This window comes from Petromyzon marinus, chromosome 10 (genome assembly GCF_048934315.1).
Source record: "Petromyzon marinus isolate PM22_M1 ecotype Great Lakes invasive population chromosome 10, UKy_Petmar_22M1.pri1.0, whole genome shotgun sequence".
Taxonomy (NCBI): domain Eukaryota; kingdom Metazoa; phylum Chordata; class Hyperoartia; order Petromyzontiformes; family Petromyzontidae; genus Petromyzon; species Petromyzon marinus.
The window spans coordinates 15,069,297-15,092,906 of NC_133676.1; the positions used below are offsets into that span (position 1 = coordinate 15,069,297).

The window sequence follows — 23,610 nt, forward strand, 5'->3', positions numbered from 1 at the left end:
GGCCTTTGTCGAGCAAATGATCGACCATGGCTGAGGATGATGAGATTGTAAAACTCAAGATGCAAGACATTATTCTACGATTACTTTTAAAACTATTTTTTATTTTACCAGGTAAGGCCCAATGAGCAATGTAGCACTTTTTCAGAAGCGACCACAAATGATAGCTCAACAAAGTGGCTTATCACGTGAAAATGAATAGCAGTCAAATACTCTCAACGCATGTTTCTAAATGTGGAGGGAAAAACCGGAGGGCCCGGAGAAAAATCCACGTGACCACAGGGATAACATTTAAACTCCAAATATACATAGTCAGAGTCGGGATCGAACCCATGACCTCCAGTATACCAGGTGAGGGAGATAACATCTCGCCCTGGATTAAAAGTTTTCCACAATGAACCAGTTATAATTTAAGGCTGTAAACATATATACATTAACTGGAGCTGGGCACTGTGGACAAAGTGGCAACGCACATCTCAGGTCAGTCGTGGTACTGATGGCAAGAACCCTTCTCTTGTGTGGAGCCACTGCAAACATACTATGGATTTCAGCATAAAGATGATGCATTATCGCTTTACGGAATGGGCCACTAGCCTCTCAGTCTGTCTCTCCAGGTTTTTGTCAGAGAAATTGGTTAACAACAGCGCATGGCTTACTTGAGCCGGGGTTTTCAACTTTTTCACAGCAAAGGAAAGACGAATGGTGATCATTCCAAGCTCGCCCCTTCTTGCCCTCGTGTTCCTCATGGTGGGGCCATGTTTCTCGTCCGGTGACAGCACCTGAGAGAAATGGCCCACCAACACCCCCACCACCAACAGCCACACGGCGATCGACAACATTCACCGCCGTGGGCCTCAAGGCAGGTTTCCTTCATTGGATCACCTAATACCCTGGGTGCCACTCACGACGGAAGACTCGGCGTTCGCGTGATTTATATATTTACCAATACCACTTTCAACACCTGTTTCAAAACAGGCAATCGTAAAGGTTTGGTCAACAGGACCTGTTGTTTTTTAAGCATGTAGGCTTACGTTTATTTACAAAGCATTTACCTTTGATCAACTAAAAATTATGAAAGGGTAAAGGAGCAGCCCTGACATTTTGCTCACGCCACTGCTGGCGGAAGGCCCTTTGTTGAAGGATGCTCTCTCGAGAGCCCCTCTAGATGTGGGAGGGGGCGTGGGGGTTAATAAACTTTCCCATTGCTTCAACCTCTATGCCAGGAGATCGAACTGATGACCACCATGGCAACGACACTTATTAAAATGAATCATACCACTAGATTCAAAGCTTTCGTGACTGCAGGAATTACTCTTTGGTTATTTTGGTAAAGTCACGTGACTTTACCGAAAGAACCAAAGAGTAATCATACCACTGTTGGTGGGTTTAAAAAAAAATCTAATTCACAACATTCTTTGACAACCATCCATATAAAAAAATGCATCATAATAATAATGATGTAAAGCCCCTTGTCAATCCAATGTTAGATGAAGTCTTCACCAAAACTGTGTTGGTTACGGGGATTGTTTTGCCATACATCACCACAATGGTCAGTGCAAGTTCATAACAAGAGGGCCCGGGTCAGGTTCAGATATCATTTGTCAAAGATGTTGCTTTGCGCGAGTCTAAATTTCCATACCTCCTCCTGACCAGATCGTTGATGCCAACTATTTTATTCTTGCCAGTGATGACCTTTGCCCTGTCTTTGACTATGTTGAAGTATAACTTTCATTTCTCCAGCCTCCAAAGCACTTCCCGTGTTGAATATTCTGAGGACGGAGGCATATCTGGAATTTTGGGGTTTGTCCATAGGAAGTTAGGCTCACTCCTCATTTCTCAAATTTGGCTCCTTCACATCCTGTTTTGAAAAAAAAAAGATTGTCATTATCTTCATGTCTCTGCTGGCTGGAAACTCTCGTAGATGTCTTGTATTACTCCACGCTCCTCTGCCATATTTGACCAATAATTCGTCTCTGGGCCTTTACCGTTGTTTGCATTGAAGTCACCCATTAAGAGGTTGTCGTGTGGTTTGTATTCATTCAGAAGTTGGATACTTTATTCGTACATTGTTCTCCTTTTGTATCTTCATGGCTCGTTGCTGGAAGCTATAACTTCAATTATCTCTCACTTGTTGTGGTTCAAGGGCCTTAATTTTAGCTGAGAAACTCTATCTGAAAAACTGCATTATACAACAGTTAATTTAAAATAAATATAATGCATGTACAAACACATTAATAATTCGTGTTTTACACCAAGCAAAATATATTTGATGAAAGGAACATTTTCTTGAGAGAAAAGAAATCCCCCAATAATACAATGATAAGCACCAATATTATTTTTTGACACCAATTATAAAGTTAGCCATTATGTGGTCATATCCTTCAGAGCGACTTTACACATAAATAAAAAAATAATGGTGTTTTCATAGCAACAATGGATTTAATATCTAAAGAATAATAGTTTTCTTTTTCTCAGCAAGCACAACCAAAAACTATTTTCAGAGCAGACACAAGAAAAGACAGGCAAGCTATTATACGTGTAATCAAATTAAACAGAGCGCAGGTGTAGGTTATGTTGTGGAATGTTTTAATGAATACCTTTTGTGCAGTGCGACAATAATTTTCGACTTAAGAAATGGACGCTTTATGAATGTTGTAAAACTGTGGAGAGGCTTGGCAAATTAATGGGGCCCTAATCCTCAATTCTACAATCGTAACCATAATAGATGGTCTCTGAAAAAAAATCTCGATCCGAAAATGCATTTGTCTTCATATGCCAGCTTTGTCAAGATGTGAACTTTTGATTTGAAAAATAAAAAGGTCTAAATCATTGTGCACGGCACTCATTTTTTCTCTCCCATAAATATGTGGGGTAATTCACAGTTGACTTTGCGATTCGTTGAAATGACGTTGAAAAATGTGCAAATGACGGCTCAGCTGGTATATGTGCCAGTATTACAAAGCATTAAGAACTCTAAATACTATATACAGGGTCGGTTAAATTTCGATTTAAAGCTTTCGTGACTGCAAGGATTCATCTTCTTTGGTTCTTTCGGTAAAGTCACGTAGAATGAGAATAAAATAACACAATAAAATTCGCACGACGTTTCGGCCACAACACAAGTGGCCTCTGTCAGAGCTCTGTCGTCCCGACAGGTTTGTTCCTTTCACCTGAAGAAGGCCACTTGTGTTGCGGCCGAAACGTCGTGAGAATTTTATTGTGTTATTTTATTTTATCATTTTATTCTCATTCTACGTGACTTTACCGAAAGAACCAAAGAAGACTTATACAGGGTTTTGACTAAAACCCAAAATGAACAGCTGGGTCTCATTCTAGGACTCATGGCATCTGTAGAGCTTTCAAATTATAGAGTGTCCAAATACTTCAGGTGACACTTTTATTAAACTCAATTCCCTTTTGAAGTTCGAAGCAGTTTTTTTGTGAAAGTATACCATGCATACTTTTTTGTGGCTGTTGCTGCTGGCACAAATTTGAAACAAATTTGGTGATGTGAAATTGCAAAGCCTAAAGCACCAAAAAAAATATGTTCTCAATTGGAAAAAGATAATTGATTCGGAATGGCCTTCTATAAAAGGATCGCTACCAATCCTGTTATTTTGAAGGAGGTGAGTGTGCTATGTGGGACCGGAACAGAGGTTTGTCCGCAATAGGACATAGCAGATGGTGCACTTTGGAAAATTAATGGATTTCTTTATTTAGAACCACGTGACTACCCTTTCGTAACGGGTACCTGGGAGTAAAATACATGGGTATATATGTATGAACATTGGGTATACGTAATGGGCATAAAATGCTCAAAGATCAAAATAGGTCAAGGCCTAAATATGTCCAGTCTGTTACATGAGAATCATATATCTGTATGTCATGGATGTACAGCTAACCCAAGGAAAGAGTTCATTTTTTGGGAATTATCCAAGGAGTAGTAGTTTTGCCAGACAACTTTTTTTAAATTGAGCTTTGATTGAATTTCAGCCAAGACACTGATTAACTTTCCTACAGTTTAACACGCAGGTTTTCGCGACCAATATCATCCATAATAGAGTTTTTTTGAGTTAGATCACGTAAATATATAAATGTGTCGTTAAAACCCACCACCACCCGACACAGCCAACTAGTAAGGTTTGTCACGTAAACTGAACGTGCCAATTCGTCACTAGTACAGCACACCGGTGTGTTGGAGAGCCAAGCCACAACATTACAAATTTGAGTACGACGTTTCGCCAGTAATAACAACTAGCTTCATCAGGCGACAGACAGATTTGTGGAAAAGTCCACCTGTTTAGTTCCTTATATAGAGGCGTAGATGTGTTGACCACGCTTCTGCGCTCTTGCACAATGTGGGGGGGGGGGGGGGGATTACTGAGTCAACATACATTATGCATGGGTATTATGCGAGCCCTTTGATCTTATCCTTCCTGTCTATTATGTGCATTAAAATAGCCGTACCAACGGTAATCTCCATTGAGGTGTGGTGCCTTTTGTAGGCATGCATTTAAATAATGTATTATTTTTTTATTCACTTCCACGCATCATTAAGGCGGTAGCTATCCTAACGGTTAAAGTTATTTTTATTTCGATATTGAAAGAAATAAAATAACTTTAACACTTTATCAAAGTCCTTGATTTAATATCTCTGGCAGAGAGAGAAAAAAACCTGTCACTTTAATGACTGCTGCAACACGAAGCATGATTTGCAAATCAGATCCAACAAACTCAATACTGTCTTTATTAACATTGCTTTATATGTGTATTGGTGTATAATTTTGGGCAATGGTAAGATTAGTATAGCATTTTTGATAATACAGGGCATTTTACAAAGTGGTGCCTTAAAAAGGTGGTACATTTGTGGTTGAAATTTGGAGACAGTTTAAATAGGGACAGTCTTTCTGTAGTTATTGGATAGCAAATTGGCAAAGATTCAACCCCACCGTGGTATGATAAACTACCACAAATCATGTGCATACATTTAAAACAATTATACCAATTAAATATGTTTACCAAGCGCGTAATAATCAATATTAAATCAATACGTCGTTAGATTGTAACATTAAATGCGTGCATTAGTTTAAGTTCAGGAAATACAACGAATTTTACACTGCAAACAAATGGTTAGTTCTTAATGGTAAAAGAGCATCCTGCGAGAGCACTGTGTATACATACAACGGGGGGGGCGAATGTGTCATGATTTTTTATAATTATATTAACAAGTACTGATTGCTGTTTCGTGTAGCACGCTTCCTTAATGTCTCAACGATAACTCCTTCGTCTTCAGCCATTCATGCCTAAGCGCTGTAAATTAATCAACTCACTCCATCGAGGGAATGGGCCCTGTAGAAGGCTGTCACATGAATAAAAATGTGTCGTTTTTTTTCAACTGTAACAAGGCTATTTGAGTTCCAGCCTCCACAGTAGAGTATTTGTTTCAAAGAGCAGCCCATGCTCGAGGTGGGATCGTTGCATTAAATTGCCACAATGCCATTGGCGTGCGATCACACTTCGATTCATGCAACTGAAATTGATTCTTTTTGCCGACAGATAATTACACTGAATGGGATACGTACGAATGTATTATTTTCAACTCACACGCGTCGCATGTAATTGGTTCACATTGCCCCTGCTGTGACCGACGGTGATATATTTGCCACAAAGATTAATTCTGGATTGAATCATCACCATTAATCGTGACAATTCATTCAGTTGTGAGGAGGCAAAATGGCTTGCATGCCTGGAATATGGTAAACATGCATAGCATTAGTCATCTTTTAATGTATATATGTTGAACTTCTTTCACACCGTACGTAGCTAATCATGGTATTCGGAGGTGTGGGAGGACAAGGAACTAAACAAAAAAAGCAGTTCTAAAGAAATGAGTTTTAAATCTAGATTTAAAAGTGCATAGCTCTGAATAGCTTCCTAATTTTTGAAGGAAGGGTATTCCAGACGGTCGTAGAAGCACATCTGAAAGAGCAATGCCTACTGATGTTAAGGCCAGAGTGAATGCCGCGAGATGGTGGAGAAACATTGTGTGCAATTAAAGTGCAAGTTCATATATACAGTGAGGGGAAAAAGTATTTGATCACCTGCTGATTTTGTACGTTTGCCCACTGACAAAGAAATGATAAGTCTATAATTTTAATGGTAGGTTTATTTGAACAGTGAGAGACAGAATAACAACAAAAAAAGCCAGAAAAACGCATGTCAAAAATGTTATAAATTGATTTGCATTTTAATGAAGGAAATAAGTATTTGACCCCCTCTCAATCAGAAAGATTTCTGGCTCCCAGGTGTCTTTTATACAGGTAACGAGCTGAGATTAGGAGCACACTCTTAAAGGGAGTGCTCCTAATCTCAGCTTGTTACCTGTATAAAAGACACCTGTCCACAGAAGCAATCAATCAATCAGATTCCAAACTCTTCACCATGGCCAAGACCAAAGAGCTCTCCAAGGATGTCAGGGACAAGATTGTAGACCTACACAAGGCTGGAATGGGCTACAAGACCATTGCCCAGCAGCTTGGTGAGAAGGTGACAACAATTGGTGCGATTATTCGCAAATGGAAGAAACACAAAAAGAACTGTCAATCTCCCTCGGCCTGGGGCTCCATGCAAGATCTCACCTTGTGGAGTTGCAATGATCATGAGAACGGTGAGGAATCAGCCCAGAACTACACGGGAGGATCTTGTCAATGATCTCAAGGCAGCTGGGACCATAGTCATCAAAAAACAATTGGTAACACACGACGCCGTGAAGGACTGAAATCCTGCAGCGCCCACGAGATCCCCCTGCTCAAGAAAGCACATATACATGCCCGTCTGAAGTTTGCCAACGAACATCTGAATGATAAGGTAATTAAAGCTTTTGGTGGGGCTGATGGTAAGGCCCAGTCACATAATCACTTCGTGGTCCGCCAGGAAGTGTCTAACTGTATTGTTGGCCTGATTGGTTGTGCTTCACATAATGTTTTTTAGGTTTGTTAAATTCTCGTCTCTCATCTTTTTTGTTGTATTTACCTCCATGATTTGTTCTTTCCATGATTTGTTCTTGACACCCGATGAAGATCGCTTGTGTTGTGATCGAAACGTCGTGAATGTTTTGTTTTAATGTAATTTTATTGTATTTCTACATACGTGACTTTACCAAAAAAAGCAATGAGTAACATCTGAATGATTCAGAGGACAACTGGGTGAAAGTGTTGTGGTCAGATGAGACCAAAATTGAACTCTTTGGCATCAACTCAACTCGACGTGTTTTGGAGGAGGAGGAATGCTGCCTATGACCCCAAGAACACCATCCCCACCATCAAACATGGAGGTGGAAACATTATACTTTGGGGGTGTTTTTCTGCTAAGGGGACAGGACAACTTCACCGCATCAAAGGGACGATGGACGGGGCCATGTACCGTCAAATCTTGGGTGAGAACCTCCTTCCCTCAGCCAGGGCATTGAAAATGGGTCGTGGATGGGTATTCCAGCCTGACAATGACCCAAAACACACGGCCAAGGCAACAAAGCAGTGGCTCAAGAAGAAGCACATTAAGGTCCTGGAGTGGCCTAGCCAGTCTCCAGACCTTTATCCCATAGAAAAACTGTGGAGGGAGCTGAAGGTTCGAATTGCCAAACGTCAGCCTCGAAACATTAATGACTTTGGAGAAGATCTGCAAAGAGGAGTGGGACAAAATCCCTCCTGAGATGTATGCAAACCTGGTGCCCAACTACAAGAAACGTCTGACCTCTGTGATTGCCAACAAGGGTTTTGCCACCAAGTACTAAGCCATGTTTTGCAGAGGGGTCAAATACTTTTTTCCCTCATTAAAATGCAAATCAATTTATAATATTTTTGACATGCGTTTTTCTGGATTTTGTTGTTGTTATTCTGTCTCTCACTGTTCAAATAAACCTACCATTAAAATTATAGACTGATGATTTCTTTTTCAGTGGGCAAACGTACAAAATCAGCAGGGGATCAAATACTTTTTTCCCTCACTGTATGTACCTATATACATCCTATCTCTTATATAATGTTACCAATGTTTCTGTTTATACACACTTTTCATGGATTCTGTGAAGGGGAACTCTTTAAATCCCAACAAAATGAAATTTCAACTATATAGTTCGTTTTTGAAGTAATACTAGCTTTCAGTAAGCACTTTTTTAAAAAGTGAAACTACAAATTCCAACCGCACCGTTTTGGTTAAACGAATCATGGCAAGAGGGAAAGTTTGAAAATTAAAGTTTTCATAAATTGGCTTCACAATTTTTCATTGTAAGGTCCTGTGGCTGCGCTAATGTGATGTGCCACAACAGTGTCACATGACACCACTTTACCATCTGTCTCGTCTGAAAACTTCGACTGGCATCTATTAACCTGGGGCTCAGGAACAAGAGATGTAAATAACCTACAAGGAACGGACCTCCGCATTTGCATTCAAAGAACGGTAATTACTTTGACAAAGGATCGCGATATGTGCTGAATATCCTGACCAGTGCGCCCAGGACAGGGCAATGCATAAGCCTCTGCTGAGCAATTCACATGATATATGGCGTGCAATATGCAGTAAAGAGCAGAGCAGCAGAGCAGCAGAACAGGGCACAAGCCAAAGCTGGCTTGAGATTGCCCTTGGATTTCCCACGCCCACATTATAACACACAAGTCATGGGCAGGACGGTGCAGAAATTGAACACTGAATGTCAGCCTGAAGGCCTGTGGGAGGCTGAAGGAAGAAAGATGTTGTTCTTTAGGCCATCAGTTGCATCCAGCCAATGTCACGCTGGCCATGGCAGCTGATTTTTTTTTGGAGGCGTTTTGCTCTCACGATGAAGTCGGAATGCCCCGCTGTACAGGTGAATGTAACCTCCAGCAGGCTGTCTCTTGGGAAACTGCTGGAGACTGGTCTTTCGTTGGCTCGTGTAAGCCCTCACAAATGCACAAGAGGCACATCCATATGTTTGTGATCTTTAGGGACTTGTTAGGCCTCTGCCAACCGTGGCCATTATGGCCTTTAATTTGCACTTCCAAGAAAATATTCAAATAAATACACGGGCCTTGTGGAATGGTATCCAGCTGGGTAACACTGTGGCAGATACTTGATTCAGAAAGATATGAGTCAGGGGTCAACTCGACCTATCAAGGTTCCAGGGTCAATACATTTTACTACAGTATCACTGTGAAAGAAGTCAACAGTAGTTACCTTATGGAGAGACATGTCTCCATCGTACGAATGTGAGAATAATATCGTCAAAGATCATTAAAATGCCAAATGCTCATTTGAGCATGGGAACACTTTAACACTTTGACCTGTAAAAGCATTGTACCAAGTGTATGCATCGGTGCTTAGCAATGGCGAATAGCACATTTATATGGCTGATATGCATTTTTTTAAGTTCACCATAGCTTATCTCCCATTCAAGTATATTTTTTTCTATAATGCAATTATTATAACAGCATTAAAATCCATTATATGACTCGTGAGTTGTCAGATAATTTTAATGTTATCAGGTGTGTTAATCAGCAGGACACTGCACTAACCAAGATTACATTCAGGGCTAAATTAGTCAGAAACATTTAACAGCTTTTGTCATTGATGTTTTATTATCATTTTACCTGAAAATAAATAAAAGAAAAGTGACTGGTATAAAGAGAAAATTACTCAAAATAATTGAACTGAACATTTCTATTAATCAAATATAAAAAAAGATATATACATGAAAAGTATTCTTAAAATGTATAATCAACCTCCTCATACACACATACACACAGTGAAAACTGACAGCATATAGATGCAATTTTATATACACAAATGAACTGTTACATTCATTTAGTCATTAACCCAGAGACACCGAGCGTTGTAGCTATTCTAAGACATCCAGCCAGAATGGAAGAGTAGGTCACAGTACCCTCGACATCTAGAGGGGGTCTCTAGATCTCGTGGAGGCCTTGCAGCGGCATGAGCAAGACGTTGCATCGCCACCTTTGTCTTATTTTCTTATCCTAGCTTTGCAGACGATGGGTTAATAGGCTGCGCACATAGGTAGGCAGATGGATTAATAAGTATGTCGGCAAGTAGGTTGGCAACAAGGTAGGAAGGCAGGCATATATGCAGCTAGGTAGCTCGGTAGGTATAAAGATTACCATTTTAATGTCATGAGAACTCACACACATACACATATGCCAAGTCCCATTTGCAAGGAATGTCCAAAGAGCAGGGTTTAACGTGCCTCGTCGCCATGTGCTGATGGTGGGAAATGACAGAGGTCTGAAGCCACGCATCTGCTGGGCTGCCCCGGACAGGCGAGCCCTGTCCACCCGTCCAGGGCAGAACTGGACAGGTGAGCCGTGTCCACCTGTCCAGGGGCAGACCCGGACAGGCGGGCGCTGTTCATCTGTCCGCCTGTCCAGGGTGGGCCTCGCGCAGCGACCGGCGGTACCTGTGCCGGGGGTGACGAGCGTGTGTAGCTGGGCAGGATCTTGAGCACGACGCTGCCCGTGGCCTCGCGCAGGAAGCGCTGCAGCCCCGCGGGGTCATTGGTGACGTCACGGCCGTTGACCTCACGGATGACGTCGCCAACGTGCAGGAGGCCCTGCTGGTCGATCATACCGCCCCGCAGGATGCGCGCGATCACCAGCTCGCTGCTCTCCACGCGGAACGTCACGCCCTGGGGCAACGGGAGAGGGACATGCACGTACGTGCAGGATAAATACACAGATCGAGCAGGGACGATTAAATGGCTCAGTTAGTCGACTAAAATCCATAATCGAATTTGTTTTTTGCAGTCTGTTACGTGCTTCCCTGTAAAAAAAATAAAAAGGTGGCTAACCCCGGTATCTTGCTGCTCCGGAGGTGGGAAACTGTTGGGGTAAGTACAGTGAACGAGGCCCCTGGGGTGGTGTGGCTGACACTATGTCCAGCCACCTTACGTCACTCGCCAGGTACACATGTCGGAACACCTGGACACCCTTGGAAATGTTCCACCTCAAGGGATTTACCAGGTGGAATATTTTTTTTATAAAAGAGAAGTTAAAGGCTAAGTAGACCGAGGGGGGAGGACCACTTTCCACTGAAATTAGTTGTGGTCGGGGATCTAACTCAACGCGACATATTCATAGTGCAGTGCGCTAAACTTTGCACCGCTGCTCCCCACTAAAACACACGTGAACACAGAAGCACAGACACACAAAAGGTGAGACACATATTGTTTTCAATTACTGATGGTGACATCGCATCAAAAGTCCCATGTTTGATTTGTTCACTGATCAACACCAGGCGATGAAACGCTAGTCTCCTCCTTGGATCACAGTGCAGTGTGCGAACCATTCCACACGCACGTGCAAGTGCAATGGATTGGGAAATGTCTGAAAAGGAGCCCTCCATCTATGTCCTCATACCTTCAAAACGTCAATTACTCGGTTTCAATAACCAAGCAGGTGCACTGTGTGTCAGCTCAAGTGGTTCGATGCAGCGGAGACAAAACACGGTTTCCAGCTCGGGCAGTTATAATGCAATCACTGTTCATGTCCCAAGCATAATGTGATAACCTTTAACTTTTAAACAAAACCATTTGCTTGTAAGGTTAACCAAAATCCCACAGATCGTGAATTTCCACCCTTGCGTGTCTGCACATGTGCACGTGGCGGGTCTCCATTTATCGATTGCCCTTAGCGCTCCCCTCTCGTGCGCACGAGCGAGCGGTGCCCCAACGTGCGACGGTACGCCCAATTATTTGCCCAACACCTTAAAAGTCACGGCCTGTGCACATTAAAGGCCAGCTCGAGTGCAAAGGTGACGAGAGAAGGAAGACCTTAAAAAAAAAAGAGCTTGGTTGCACGACATGCAAATTTCGACCAATGTTTAATTGAATTACTTTATTGCAACTAAGATTAAAAGATGTTAAAAAAAGTAACAACCTTCAAATATTTGATTGCTTTGGCAAAGGAGTAAATTTACATGCGAGGAACGGTACGGCCGTAACGCTAAATGCACTTGCGATGATTAACAGGGCTTCTGTGATTCCTCTGAGCGACCGCACAATACACGGCGGCTATTAATTGTAGCTTTTTTGACATGTGGGTCCATTAGGTTATTAAGAAAATCTGCACAATAGCTTGATCAATTTGTATGCTCACATCCAGGTGAGCTTTCTCGAAAGTGCAGGTGATTCCGATGGAAAGAGGCCAACACCCATTGGCACCGTGATCAATAATCTTGTCAATATCACCTATCACCCCTCCGGTTTATATAACACGAGAACCACTTTGTGGGAAGCCAACAATGATTGTCCTATGTCGGGAATGGTTCCCACCAAGGAAGTGTGGAATTTCCAATGTTGGTTCCACCATCAATGCAGACAGTGATGATGAGAGATGAAAGGTGTGCCTGTGATCATTTGATCTGACAGACCCTTGACTTTTCTACTTGATCTTGCCAAAGCAGCGCAGGTGTAGGAGTGTTAGTCATAAAATACGAGATTTAATTTGGGATATTGCTTTTATCTGCTAACATTGGGAATGCACAACTTCGTGCAATTAATTTAATCGTACTGTTTTATTATACTTTTATTCTGGAGTGCATTTCCAAAAAAGCAGTATTTATGGATAGTTTTGTATTGTTATTAAATAGGATCACTGGAATAGTGTAAGCCAATTTTTCCAAACTGCAATAGGGATTATTAATTCATCTCGCAAAAAATGTGTTTTAAAATCCAATTTAACAAGAAAGTGAAGCTTAAAATGACGGTATCGAACATTTAAATATTTAGCTGCGTTCGGACTATGAACTCCATGTCCAGAGGAAAAAAAAATACTGTTGAATAAGTTATATGTGTATGCGAAGGATTCCATAAATTACCAAGCAAGGCCAAATGTAATACACAAATATCAGTTTTGCACAAGGCCACTCAAACTCTGCTTTCTACATTTTTTCGAAGACTCTCTTCCCAGCCCTCTGTGCATTATCTACTTCAGGCTGCTGTTACAGTCGAGGCTCAAAATTTTCCTCTTTACTTATTCTAATGGCCCACTATCCCTGCTCTGAATAGAAGAAAAAAAAACCCTATAGTATCTATATATAGTTGTCACACATATTTCCCATAATGCAACCCGTTGCTGTTTTATAAAACTTTAATTGCATTTGCATTTAGACTCTCACATGAATCCAAATCGCATTGTATTGTATTTTGTCATTTTCCCACAGTTTATAGAACATTAGCAGTTAACAACTTACTTAAAAGCCCTCGTAGCAATCATCAGTCAGTGTGGCATGACTTGCGGCCCTGGCAATGCACACGCGTGAAAACAGCCCTTGCAAGCGGTGTGGCGGCCATTACGCTCGTGTCTCATCGGCCAAAGTGGCCCCCCTCTGAAAATGAGTGAAGCACGCTGGCCTGCATTCCCCCTGCTTCTCCCCGCCCCCCCCCCCCCCCCCAGATGTGTTACCATGCCATGAAGGGGCATGGGATAACCACTTTCTATGCATCCCCCTCGCCTTAATCACTCCACAATCACTGTTGATTTTGCATCAGGTGGTATATCTGTTATTGGCTCTGGGGTATGTATGTTGAACTTTTTCGTACCGTACGTAGCAAACTGTGCTAATCGGAGGTGCGCTGGAAGGACAACAAACTAAACACAAAAAACAGTTCTAAAGAAATTAGGTTTAAATCTAAATTGTTTTCCTTCTGGAGGCTGTTGATAGGCTCAGCTTCTGACCCCAATCTCTATATATAAAAAAGGCAAAGTTGTGATTATGTGTGTCTGTTCAAACATGTTTCGCGTACTTCCCGACATGCAACAAACTTTAAATTTGCCATGTGGGTACTTTCCAGACTGTTCACCATGCAAAAAATTATTAAAATACATATTTTTTTAGGTGGGGGGGGGGGGGAGGGAGCTCAATAATGCTTATATTTTTTGTGGTGTGAACATCGCCACTGGGGAGACAAAGGCGGCCGGGTGTGGTGAATCCAAGTCCCGGGCGAAGCCGGGTAGTACAGCTAGTACTGTATATTTCATGTACGATTATAAAACATCACAATGGGGCGACTTCAATGCAAACGTAAGTAAAAATGTGCAGAGGCGAGAGGATTGATCAATGTGGTGTGAGAGTTGTCAGCATCTGCTCCAGTTCACAGAGAGAGCAAATGCGTAAAAAACATTGCGTGAATATAATTGTTTTGTTTCCAAAGAACAACTCGCTGTCGTGAATTGCATTCATTATGTTCAAAGGAAAATGGCCTGAAGTTAATGAACAATATAATCACGTTCACCAATGAGATTCTTGCTAAGGTCTGTGTGAAACTGACTGATCATTTAGTTATGGATTCTTGCACCCGCAGCTGTGTGATCAAGTTAATCTCTTGAAAGCCCGTGTCGTTATCTTTGCCAAGTAGGCCATGCTTGCCACGTCACACACTCCGTCTTGGTCACGTCACAATTGCAAAATGGGACACTGGACTTAACAACAACAACTAAAAACACCGCTGCTTTGTTAATCCTTTCGGGCCATCTATTCTAAAGCAATTTGACATTTATAACTTTTCAAAGCATGCACACGCAGAAAATCAGACTCACTGAAATCAATACCCGCACACAATGTGCCCCAATCAATACAATCTGGGACTAATGTAGTTTACTGTATGTGGCGCAAATACGTTTTGAGTCCAAGGTATGCAGCAAGTAAGCAGTTAAGGAAGGACAACAGCCTTCAGTTTATATCACAGCTCCAGTCCCTATTGGGCTTTCTTGTTGCTGCAGATAGATTAGTCCCACAAGGCGGAAAGGCAGGGATAAGCTTCAACCAATGAGGTAGACCAGCTTAATTGATAGCGCACAGTCGGCACACGGCTGTGGACGTAGTGAAGCACATTTCAAGTAACAGCTATCGAGCCAAGGCAGATGTCGTGCACATGTGATGGGCTTACTACTCACGACGCTCGAACGATTCTCAAAGTGTTCTGCAAACCTGAGGTCGGCAAACATCTTAAGCATGGGGAATATCGATACCAGATCATCATTTACATCGTGAGCAATGATCGATCTGCTGCTGGGTGAAAACTTCCACAAGCCGTTGCTATCTCTCATGAACCTTCATGGGCATGACCTGTATGCATTGACGATGCGAATCTAACCAGAACACTCTTGACACGTCTACCCCACCAGAGTGCAACAATAGGTGGGATCTCGTCTCAATATTTAATGTGGCTCATAGTGAGGTCACGGATAAAGACTATGATTAGCATTACCTCTTACCCATATTTTGTAGACAATGTGCATTTGGAAGGGTGGCACTGCAACCTTGTTCCCGACTTACATTTGGTAGGCAGTGAGTTTAAATCTCCGTTCGGGGGTTTTGCTTTGCCAATCGTGCCCTCCAGGGTCAATGCAATGAGTACCACTTTGCACAACACTGACAGCCGCTGAACAATGCAATTAATTGTACTTCCCCAACCCAGGTCAATGGGGTTGTTTCCACCACAGGCTCAAGGTCACCACCACAGGCTCAAGGTCACCAATGGGGTTGTTTCCACCACAGGCTCAAGGTCACCAATGGCGATGCGCAGATAAAAAAAAATCTTTGAAAATGGCACCGACACCACGTGTACACTCTCGTGAAGTTAAATTGTATTAAAGTTCATATGTGTTGCGATCAAAACGTCGTCATCAGGATGACGACCGCGTGTGTTGCGATCGAAACGTCGTAGTTTTTTGTTATTTTATTTTAACCTATCTACGTGACTTGACCGAAAGACCCAAAGAATATGAATTCCTGCAGTCACGAAAGCTTCAAGTCAAGATTTGTATTAAAGTTCAAAGGAGCTAAATGGTGTCACTCATCTCTACATTGGTGGAGCTCAGCCAGTTGTGGACATTTTTTTTATTTAAAGCTTTCGTGACTGCAGGGATTCATATTCTTGGTTCTTTCGGTAAAGTTACGTAGAAGAGAAACAATAAAATAATAAAAATATAAAACGATAAATTAGTATTTATTATTATTTTATTGTTTCCCTTCTACGTGACTTTACCGAAAGAACCAAGAATATATATTCTTGGTTCTTTGGTTCTTCCAAATGCACATTTCAAATGTTCTTGCCGTTGGTTTTCACACCTGATGATGACTGCTTGTGTTGCAGTCGAAACGTCGTGATAATGTTATTGTTTTATATATATTTTATTATTTTATTGTTTCCATTCTACGTGACTTCACCGAAAGAACCAAGAATATGAATCACTGCAGTCACGAAAGCATTAAATCTAAATTTAACCCAGAATATAGTTGTGGACATTGCAAAAGAAAGCTCAGGACGGACGCTTCGGCAAAATTAGCACTGAAAGTGCGACTGAACTCGTGTTCATGAGGGCTGATAAGCTGAGTTTGACACCTGACCGGGATTTTTTACTCGCGTATTTTCTGATTGAGAATAAAATAAAATAGAAATTATTTAACCGCAGCGTAGGCAGGCGGGATGGAGCTTGAAAAGCACCCTGAAGAAAGTGACAGGCTCACACATGCTGCAAATTAGCGGGGATTTTGGCGAGAGGAAGAACTCAATTTGTAGATGACACCACCTATATTAAAACCAATCATGCCTGCATATGACCTGTGACTCCTTAAACTCAAGTGCAAATTTGCTTTACGATTGGGTCACACATGGCACGGCCGTTGCAATGCAACCAAAAGCCATATCGAAGACTTTCCATCCTCTTTTCACCCTCGCCAAGCCATTAACACAAGTAAATTTGAATATGCTGCCACAATGTAAAGAAGGGATATTTATTTAATCGTGGACTCAAGCATTAGTGCAGAGAGATTTTGTCAAAGACCTAGAGGAGAAGGCACGGTGCAAATCGAAATGGTTCCTTTCTTCAATTCCGCCAGACCGCACAGGCTGTACGCTCTACTTGAGTAAGTGGACTCCAAGAAGCCATACTTTCTCTTGGTTGTGTTGGCCTGAGTAAAAGCGTGGAGCAAGAAATGTGAGTCGACGTGAATGGGCGGTACTTGACAGGTGCATTATCACTGTAAGTCGTGATTGGTGAGGAGGAGGAGGGACTGTAATGAAATTTCACCGCACACCAAAATGTATTGCGGTGTTCTGCAAGAGTGAGCAAATGCACTAACATAGTTAAATGGATTTTTGTACTTTGGTCGGTGCTTGCTTCTGCTCGAAGTGCATTTTGTCCAAAAGTACCAGGCATTCATTGCCGTCGGTTCAACCAAAGGAAAACGCATGTGTGCCTAATACCGTAAATTGGCACAGACCCGCCAAACTCACGAGGCTTTCAACGCAACCTTAAAGCAGCACACCAACGTAAACATCCCTAAATGTAAACGTGTAACAATGTAACACGGTGATGTGTCCACAATGCGGCAGAAACTAATTCCAAAATTACTGCATGGTATATGTTTGAGGGTCCCTCAACACACTAAACCATACACTCTCTTGGTTCAAAGGATGAACTATTACAGCAAATTTGGTGCATGAGGCGCTGGTGTGGCCAGCACCACGCTCAGTCCTCATTGCCGCCTGAGTGCTGATGTTCACACACCGCACATAATCCTCTCTTGGGATGAACGCGGCCCATCATTCCCCAACAGGGTCTATGGAATGAGTATGTCTCTGTGGTGAAATTCAACACTGGTTGTGCGTCCTATGGATACACTTGCCTCTGCCATAGGAATGTGGAATTTTCACCACTGGCTCAGTACTGTAAACAGGAAATGAGCACACCTTCAATGCTCATTTGAGCAGAAAATCACATTTACTTTTTTAGTGGAGATGCAAGACAAGTTCCTTGATACCTCTCACAACCGATATTAATCAATTATCGGAATCTAACTTAAGCACTGCATCAAGGTTCATGCCCAGTGTGTTAATCACTACACCGCCACTCCCTGCATATGCACAAACAAACACACACACTACAATATATTTTTTTTACAGTTAAACTATGTTGCTGTTTTAATGCAATTTTCCTGTAGACTATAGCCTATCCGCACCTCCGATTAGCAAGGTCAGATACGTCCGGTGCAAAAGAAATTCAGCATACGTACAGTAGAGCCCCTCTTCACGACGACGATTGGTTCCACGAAACCAGTCGCTAAGTGGTTTGGTCGTTAAGCGAGTATGAGAAATACGTCAAAGGCTTAATTCGTTCCGATAGCATCGAAAGTTACCCTTTTTCACTCAAAAAAACCTACTTATAATATTTAAACAATGGATATTAATACATAAAGATACTAACAACATTATAAATCATGATATTAAAATGCATTAAGTAATGTAACTGTACCTACAACAGTCCGTCGTTAACAGGGGAATGGTCGGTAAGTGAACAAATTAGTCTCTACACTACACTATACACTACACCAGTGATGTGCGGTGAGGTCAATGGCTCGGGAGGCACTGGCTAGTGTCAGAGCCAGATTCACACACTGAGGGGGGCGTGGCCTCACGGAGGGGGGCGTGTTAGACACGTCCCCCTCAGTGAGGCAGATGTGATAGCTGCCTCCCCTGGTGCTTTTTCAATGCAGTTTCATGACGAGACCAGCGAGCCTAAATGTCTTTATACACATACGTGAACTAAGTTACCTGGAGTATGGAAGACGAGGACATGAAATGAAGGGGTCTACAAACATTACATTGGTGACATACTGAGAGATAGTAACAGGCACGCGCTTATTGCCCACGCTCCATCTAGTTACTGAGGGGTTGCGCAATCAGAGGGGAGGCTGAGCTCGTCGCTGCCTCACCTCTCGTCTCTTCCTGTATTTGCAGCGGAGCTCCGCAAATTTGGCGATTTTGACGATAAAAAATGATTGGAATTATACAGAAATTACATTTAGAACACAGATCAGTGGAAAAATCTTAATATTTATTCTATTTGATTTGTTCTACTTTTCGTAACAGCTATTTTCATTGGAGTATGACAGGTGAGGCTCTGCCTCCCCTGACCGCAAGTCCCTGCACTACACTACTATACACTACACATTGGGCTCTATGGAGGCCCGTCGTTAAGTGCTGGTCGTTAAGAGGGGTTCTACTGGACTTAGTCAGCACTGAAACCTGCAGAGTTCACAGGCCGCTGCGGTTGTGTGCTGCGGTGCTCAGGGTGTGCTGGACGCTCACCAGGGGCTGCCCCTCCACCTTGCGAATGCCGACCATGCGGATGGCGTCCGTTCCAGCAGCTCCGTCCAGGGCAGCCGGGTCACTCCAGAGGTCGCTGCTGTCGTTCCCCGTGCTGCTCGTGATGTTGTCGTAGCTCTGGGAGGCCACCACGTCATGCGCTTCCAGCAGAGACTGCAGCGTGCCAAGCACACATTTGGCAGCGGAGGGGCAGTCGGGGGGTGGGGAATGACGACAAGGTTCTTTTTTTGGATCACCTCGGGGGCAGCTCCTCGCTGCCGTGCCCCCTGCCGCTTTGGTGCTGGCATGCATCCCCCGGTGCGCGCGGTTTCATGGTTAGGCCGTGGATGTGCGCAACCCCTTGAAATTTGTTGACTCGCTGAAGAAAACTAGATGGAACACGGCACGCGCGAGCATTATGGGCTCCATTTATGGGGTGAGAGGAATGCAACTTTATTCCAATATTTTGGCAACATTTTTTTATCTCCTCTGTTTTCAAACCGATTTCGGCTATTTTGTAGAATGAAAAAATCTGATCCGTGAACATTACACGGTTCAATTTTGTACATTTAAATATGCGCATGTTTTAAACATTTATATATTTGTACTTCTGATTATAAAGGGTTGTTTGTTGACATATTTCTGACCGCATAACATCGATTACACCGCCTCAAAAACTCCCTATTACTTTTTTATTTCATTATGATAACTCATACTCTGTCATGCTTGCGTGCGTCTGTCTCGCTTTCACGAGAGCAAGGAATGCAACACAAATATTATAACCATCCTTTGTCTCTGCACCGAACAAGGGACCATAGTCTGAAACATTAGCCTACCGCACAACAATAATAATAATAATAATCATTCACGGGCCTTTTTTTTTGTCAATCAACTCGTGGATGAAAGCCTACCCATGCAGTGTCGGTCATGGGAATTGTTTGACCATACATGACCAGGCCGGTCAGTGCAGGTGGCCGGGGTTCGTAGAGCAGCGCGCTAACCATTGTGCCACCACTCTCACCGTGCTTTTACTATAGACACTGCAGTGTTAAGTTAATCTGATAATGGGGTGTTGTTCATTCGTGAAACATTTTCTGGTTGTTGCAGTGAAGTTGCTATCTTACCGATTTTTAGTTTGTCAAGTCAGTTAAAGATAAATCTGATTAAAAAAAAATTGGCATTATTAAAATATGGTGCAATGAGGCCCAAAGCTTTTTTTGTTTGAACCAATTCCCAAAACATATTAGCGACACAGCCATGGAAATACAACAGACAACTGTTTTTATAAACTTATTTCACTTATTCAACACACCCTCGGGATATAAAACGGAGGGTTTATTCTCTTGATCTCTCTGCGGCGTCTTACACTTCACATCTTTGACAGATGGCTGGGCAGCACGTAACTTATTCATTCGCTTTCATACATGAGGGCACAGGTACACTCTGCACGGGAGCAGAGCACTGAATCAAAAGGGGCCCTCCTACACTCCGAAAGATATATCATTGTGGGCAGGTGGGGTGCATTTGACCATGACAGTGGCATGCAACGGCCTGACCTTCACGAAGGGTTTGGCGGTACCTACAGAAACCCCTACACACTCCTGGTGAAGGCTTTAATCACTTTTATTTTTTAAATAGCACAGTGGCCCGAAAATACAGAGCAACTTATGAAAGTCCTTGTGTAGTACTGAGAGGCATTACTGTGTGAACATTCCATTGAACTATGCATTTGTATCATCCAAAGTTTTTTTTCCATCTATGACTGAAAATGTCACGCAAATTGGTTTTTCAGTATAGTTAATATATACACACTATTTTAGAATGTTTTTGTGGATTAAATTTTCATGCAGATATTTTGAAAACACCACTATTTACTGCCAATGTCCTGGAAACGTCAACATTGAATATTCAAACGAAAAAAATATGTTGTCAATAACATTGGCAGTGGTTTAAAAACTCTTACAGCCTTGTTCTAAAATAGTTTAAATAAATATTCTGGTCTTATGGTTTTATTCTTCAAGCCTTACATTATTTTCATAGGTCCCTCCAAAAACACAACATTACGACACACAAAAACAAAAAAAGCTGTTATTTTCTTGTCAATTGTAAACTCCTTATGTACCATACATCAATGCCAGCCAATTTTCTGCACTCAAAACAAACTAACAAGGAATGGAATAATAGGGTTTTCCCCTTTTTTCTGGCAACAAAACTGAAACCTTTTTACGAGGATTCATGTCTGCATTAACCACAATACCTGCAGTCAAAATGCAGACAATAAATATACTATGATAATATATGCATTGTCCTTGAAACTGATTGGTCCACACCAAGGGACGGCTTTCTTTTGAGCCTCGACCCAATTGGTGCTCGACCAGATGACACCAAAAGGCGTACAGCTCAAATACAATGCACTATCAAAGTAATGAGGGCTCGGGGTGGTGAGCATCTACATCATTAGACCTCCTTTGCCAGTACCAAAATGTAATAATAGGGTTTTCCCCTTTTTTCTGGCAACAAAACTGAAACCTTTTTACAAGGATTCATGTCTGCATTAACCACAATACCTGCAGTCAAAATGCAAACAAAAAACAGACTATGATAATATTTTGGTACTGGCAAAGGAGGTCTAATGATGTAGATGCTCACCCCGAGCCCTCATTACTTTGATAGTGCATTGTCTTTGAGCTGTACGCCATTTGGCGTCATCTGCTCGAGCACCAATGGGGTCGAGGCTCAAAAGAAAGCCGTCCCTTGGTGTGGACCAATCAGTTTCAAGGACAATGCATATATTTCGATTTAAAGCTTTTGTGAGTGCAGGGATTCATCTTCTTGATTCTTTCGGTAAAGTCACGTAGAATGGAAACAAAGTAATAAAAATAAAACATAATAAAATAAAATTCTCACGACGTTTCGGCCACAACACAAGTAGCCTTCTTCAGGTGAAGGAACAGAACTGTCGGGACGACAAAAAAAAACATACTATGATAATATTTTGGTACTGGCAAAGGAGGTCTAATGATGTAGATGCTCACCCCGAGCCCTCATTACTTTGATAGTGCATTGTCTTTGAGCTGTACGCCTTTTGGCGTCATCTGGTCGAGCACCAATTGGGTCGAGGCTCAAAAGAAAGCCATCCCTTGGTGTGGACCAATCAGTTTCAAGGACAATGCATATATTATTATATATTATTATATTATTATCAAAGACAATGCACTATCAAAGTAATGAGGGCTCGGGGTGAGCATCTACATCATTAGACCTCCTTTGCCAGTACCAAAATATTATCATAGTCTGTTTTTTGTTTGCATTTTGACTGCAGGTATTGTGGTTAATGCAGACATGAATCCTTGTAAAAAGGTTTCAGTTTTGTTGCCAGAAAAAAGGGGAAAACCCTATTATTACATTTTGGTACTGGCAAAGGAGGTCTAATGATGATAACAAGGAATGGATTTAGCAACTTAGGTCACAGACATTGACATATATGTATTACTCATGGGACATGTGTAAGGACATTTGGGCCTCGAGAAACGTCAACTTGAAGACTCCTTCCCATGGAGCAGCACCTGAAAGTGAGGCTCATTTAAGATGTTCGCTAACTCGGCCGCCCCCCCATCCTGATCCGCCATCGGAGAAATGTCCTCCAGGATCTCCTTGACCAGCTCCAGGTTGTTCTCACCCACGGCCTCGAGCTTGGGCTCCTCAAGCCGAGCCTGCGCCTGCCACCAAGAACATCATCAATATCACTGTCAGCATCAGCATCACCGTCAGCACCATAATCATCGTCAGCATCATCGTCAGCACCATTACCATCGTCAGCACCATCATCATCGTCAGCATCATTGTCAGCACCATCATCATCGTCAGCATCACTGTCAGCATGATCATCATCCGCATCATCATCTGCATCATAAGAATCATCGTCAGTATCACCATCAGCATCATCATCAGCATCACCATATCAGCATTATCATCAGCATCACCCTCAGCATCATCAGCAGCACCGCCACTACTGCCACCAGCACCACATACGTTATCATCATCATTCACCATGACCACAGGCACGACCACATCATCACCACCATCATCCATCACTACCACAAACACCAGTACTACCACCACCATCAATACCAAAGACAAAGATTCCCCGTATAGCATTAACATACTGTTCAGGCAAGCGCTGTTAGTGAGCACCTATAAAGGCCGGCCACCTTTGTATCCCAAGTGGCAATGTTTACACACCACACAAGGTACTCATGTCAAGCTGAGTCGACCTAGGGGAGGCCCAGGACCGCTTCAGATAATCGTCACTGGTGTTGGCCATGAGCGGGAATCGAACTCTGGTCGCCGGGTACGTAGCACAGCGTGCTAACCACTACACTACCACTCCCCACATTATCGATACCACCACTACCAACACCGCCACTAACAACACAGTGCCATCATCCACCACCATCGCTATCAGCATTCATCAC

General features: G+C 42.5%; 1 protein-coding gene across 4 annotated transcripts in view; it reads right to left on the minus strand.

The window, feature by feature from the left end:
* The window catches only part of LOC116940843 (protein PALS2-like), a 226,327-nt gene that overhangs the window by 71,791 nt on the left and 130,926 nt on the right, over window positions 1–23,610 (minus strand). For all 4 annotated transcript variants that reach the window (XM_032951095.2, XM_032951096.2, XM_032951097.2 and 1 more), the window contains exons 3-5: window positions 22,702–22,854; window positions 19,139–19,309; window positions 10,445–10,672 (exon numbers count right to left, since the gene is read on the minus strand). In XM_032951095.2, coding sequence (XP_032806986.1) covers window positions 10,445–10,672; window positions 19,139–19,309; window positions 22,702–22,854 — 552 coding nt within the window. The remainder of the gene's footprint in view (window positions 1–10,444; window positions 10,673–19,138; window positions 19,310–22,701; window positions 22,855–23,610) is intronic.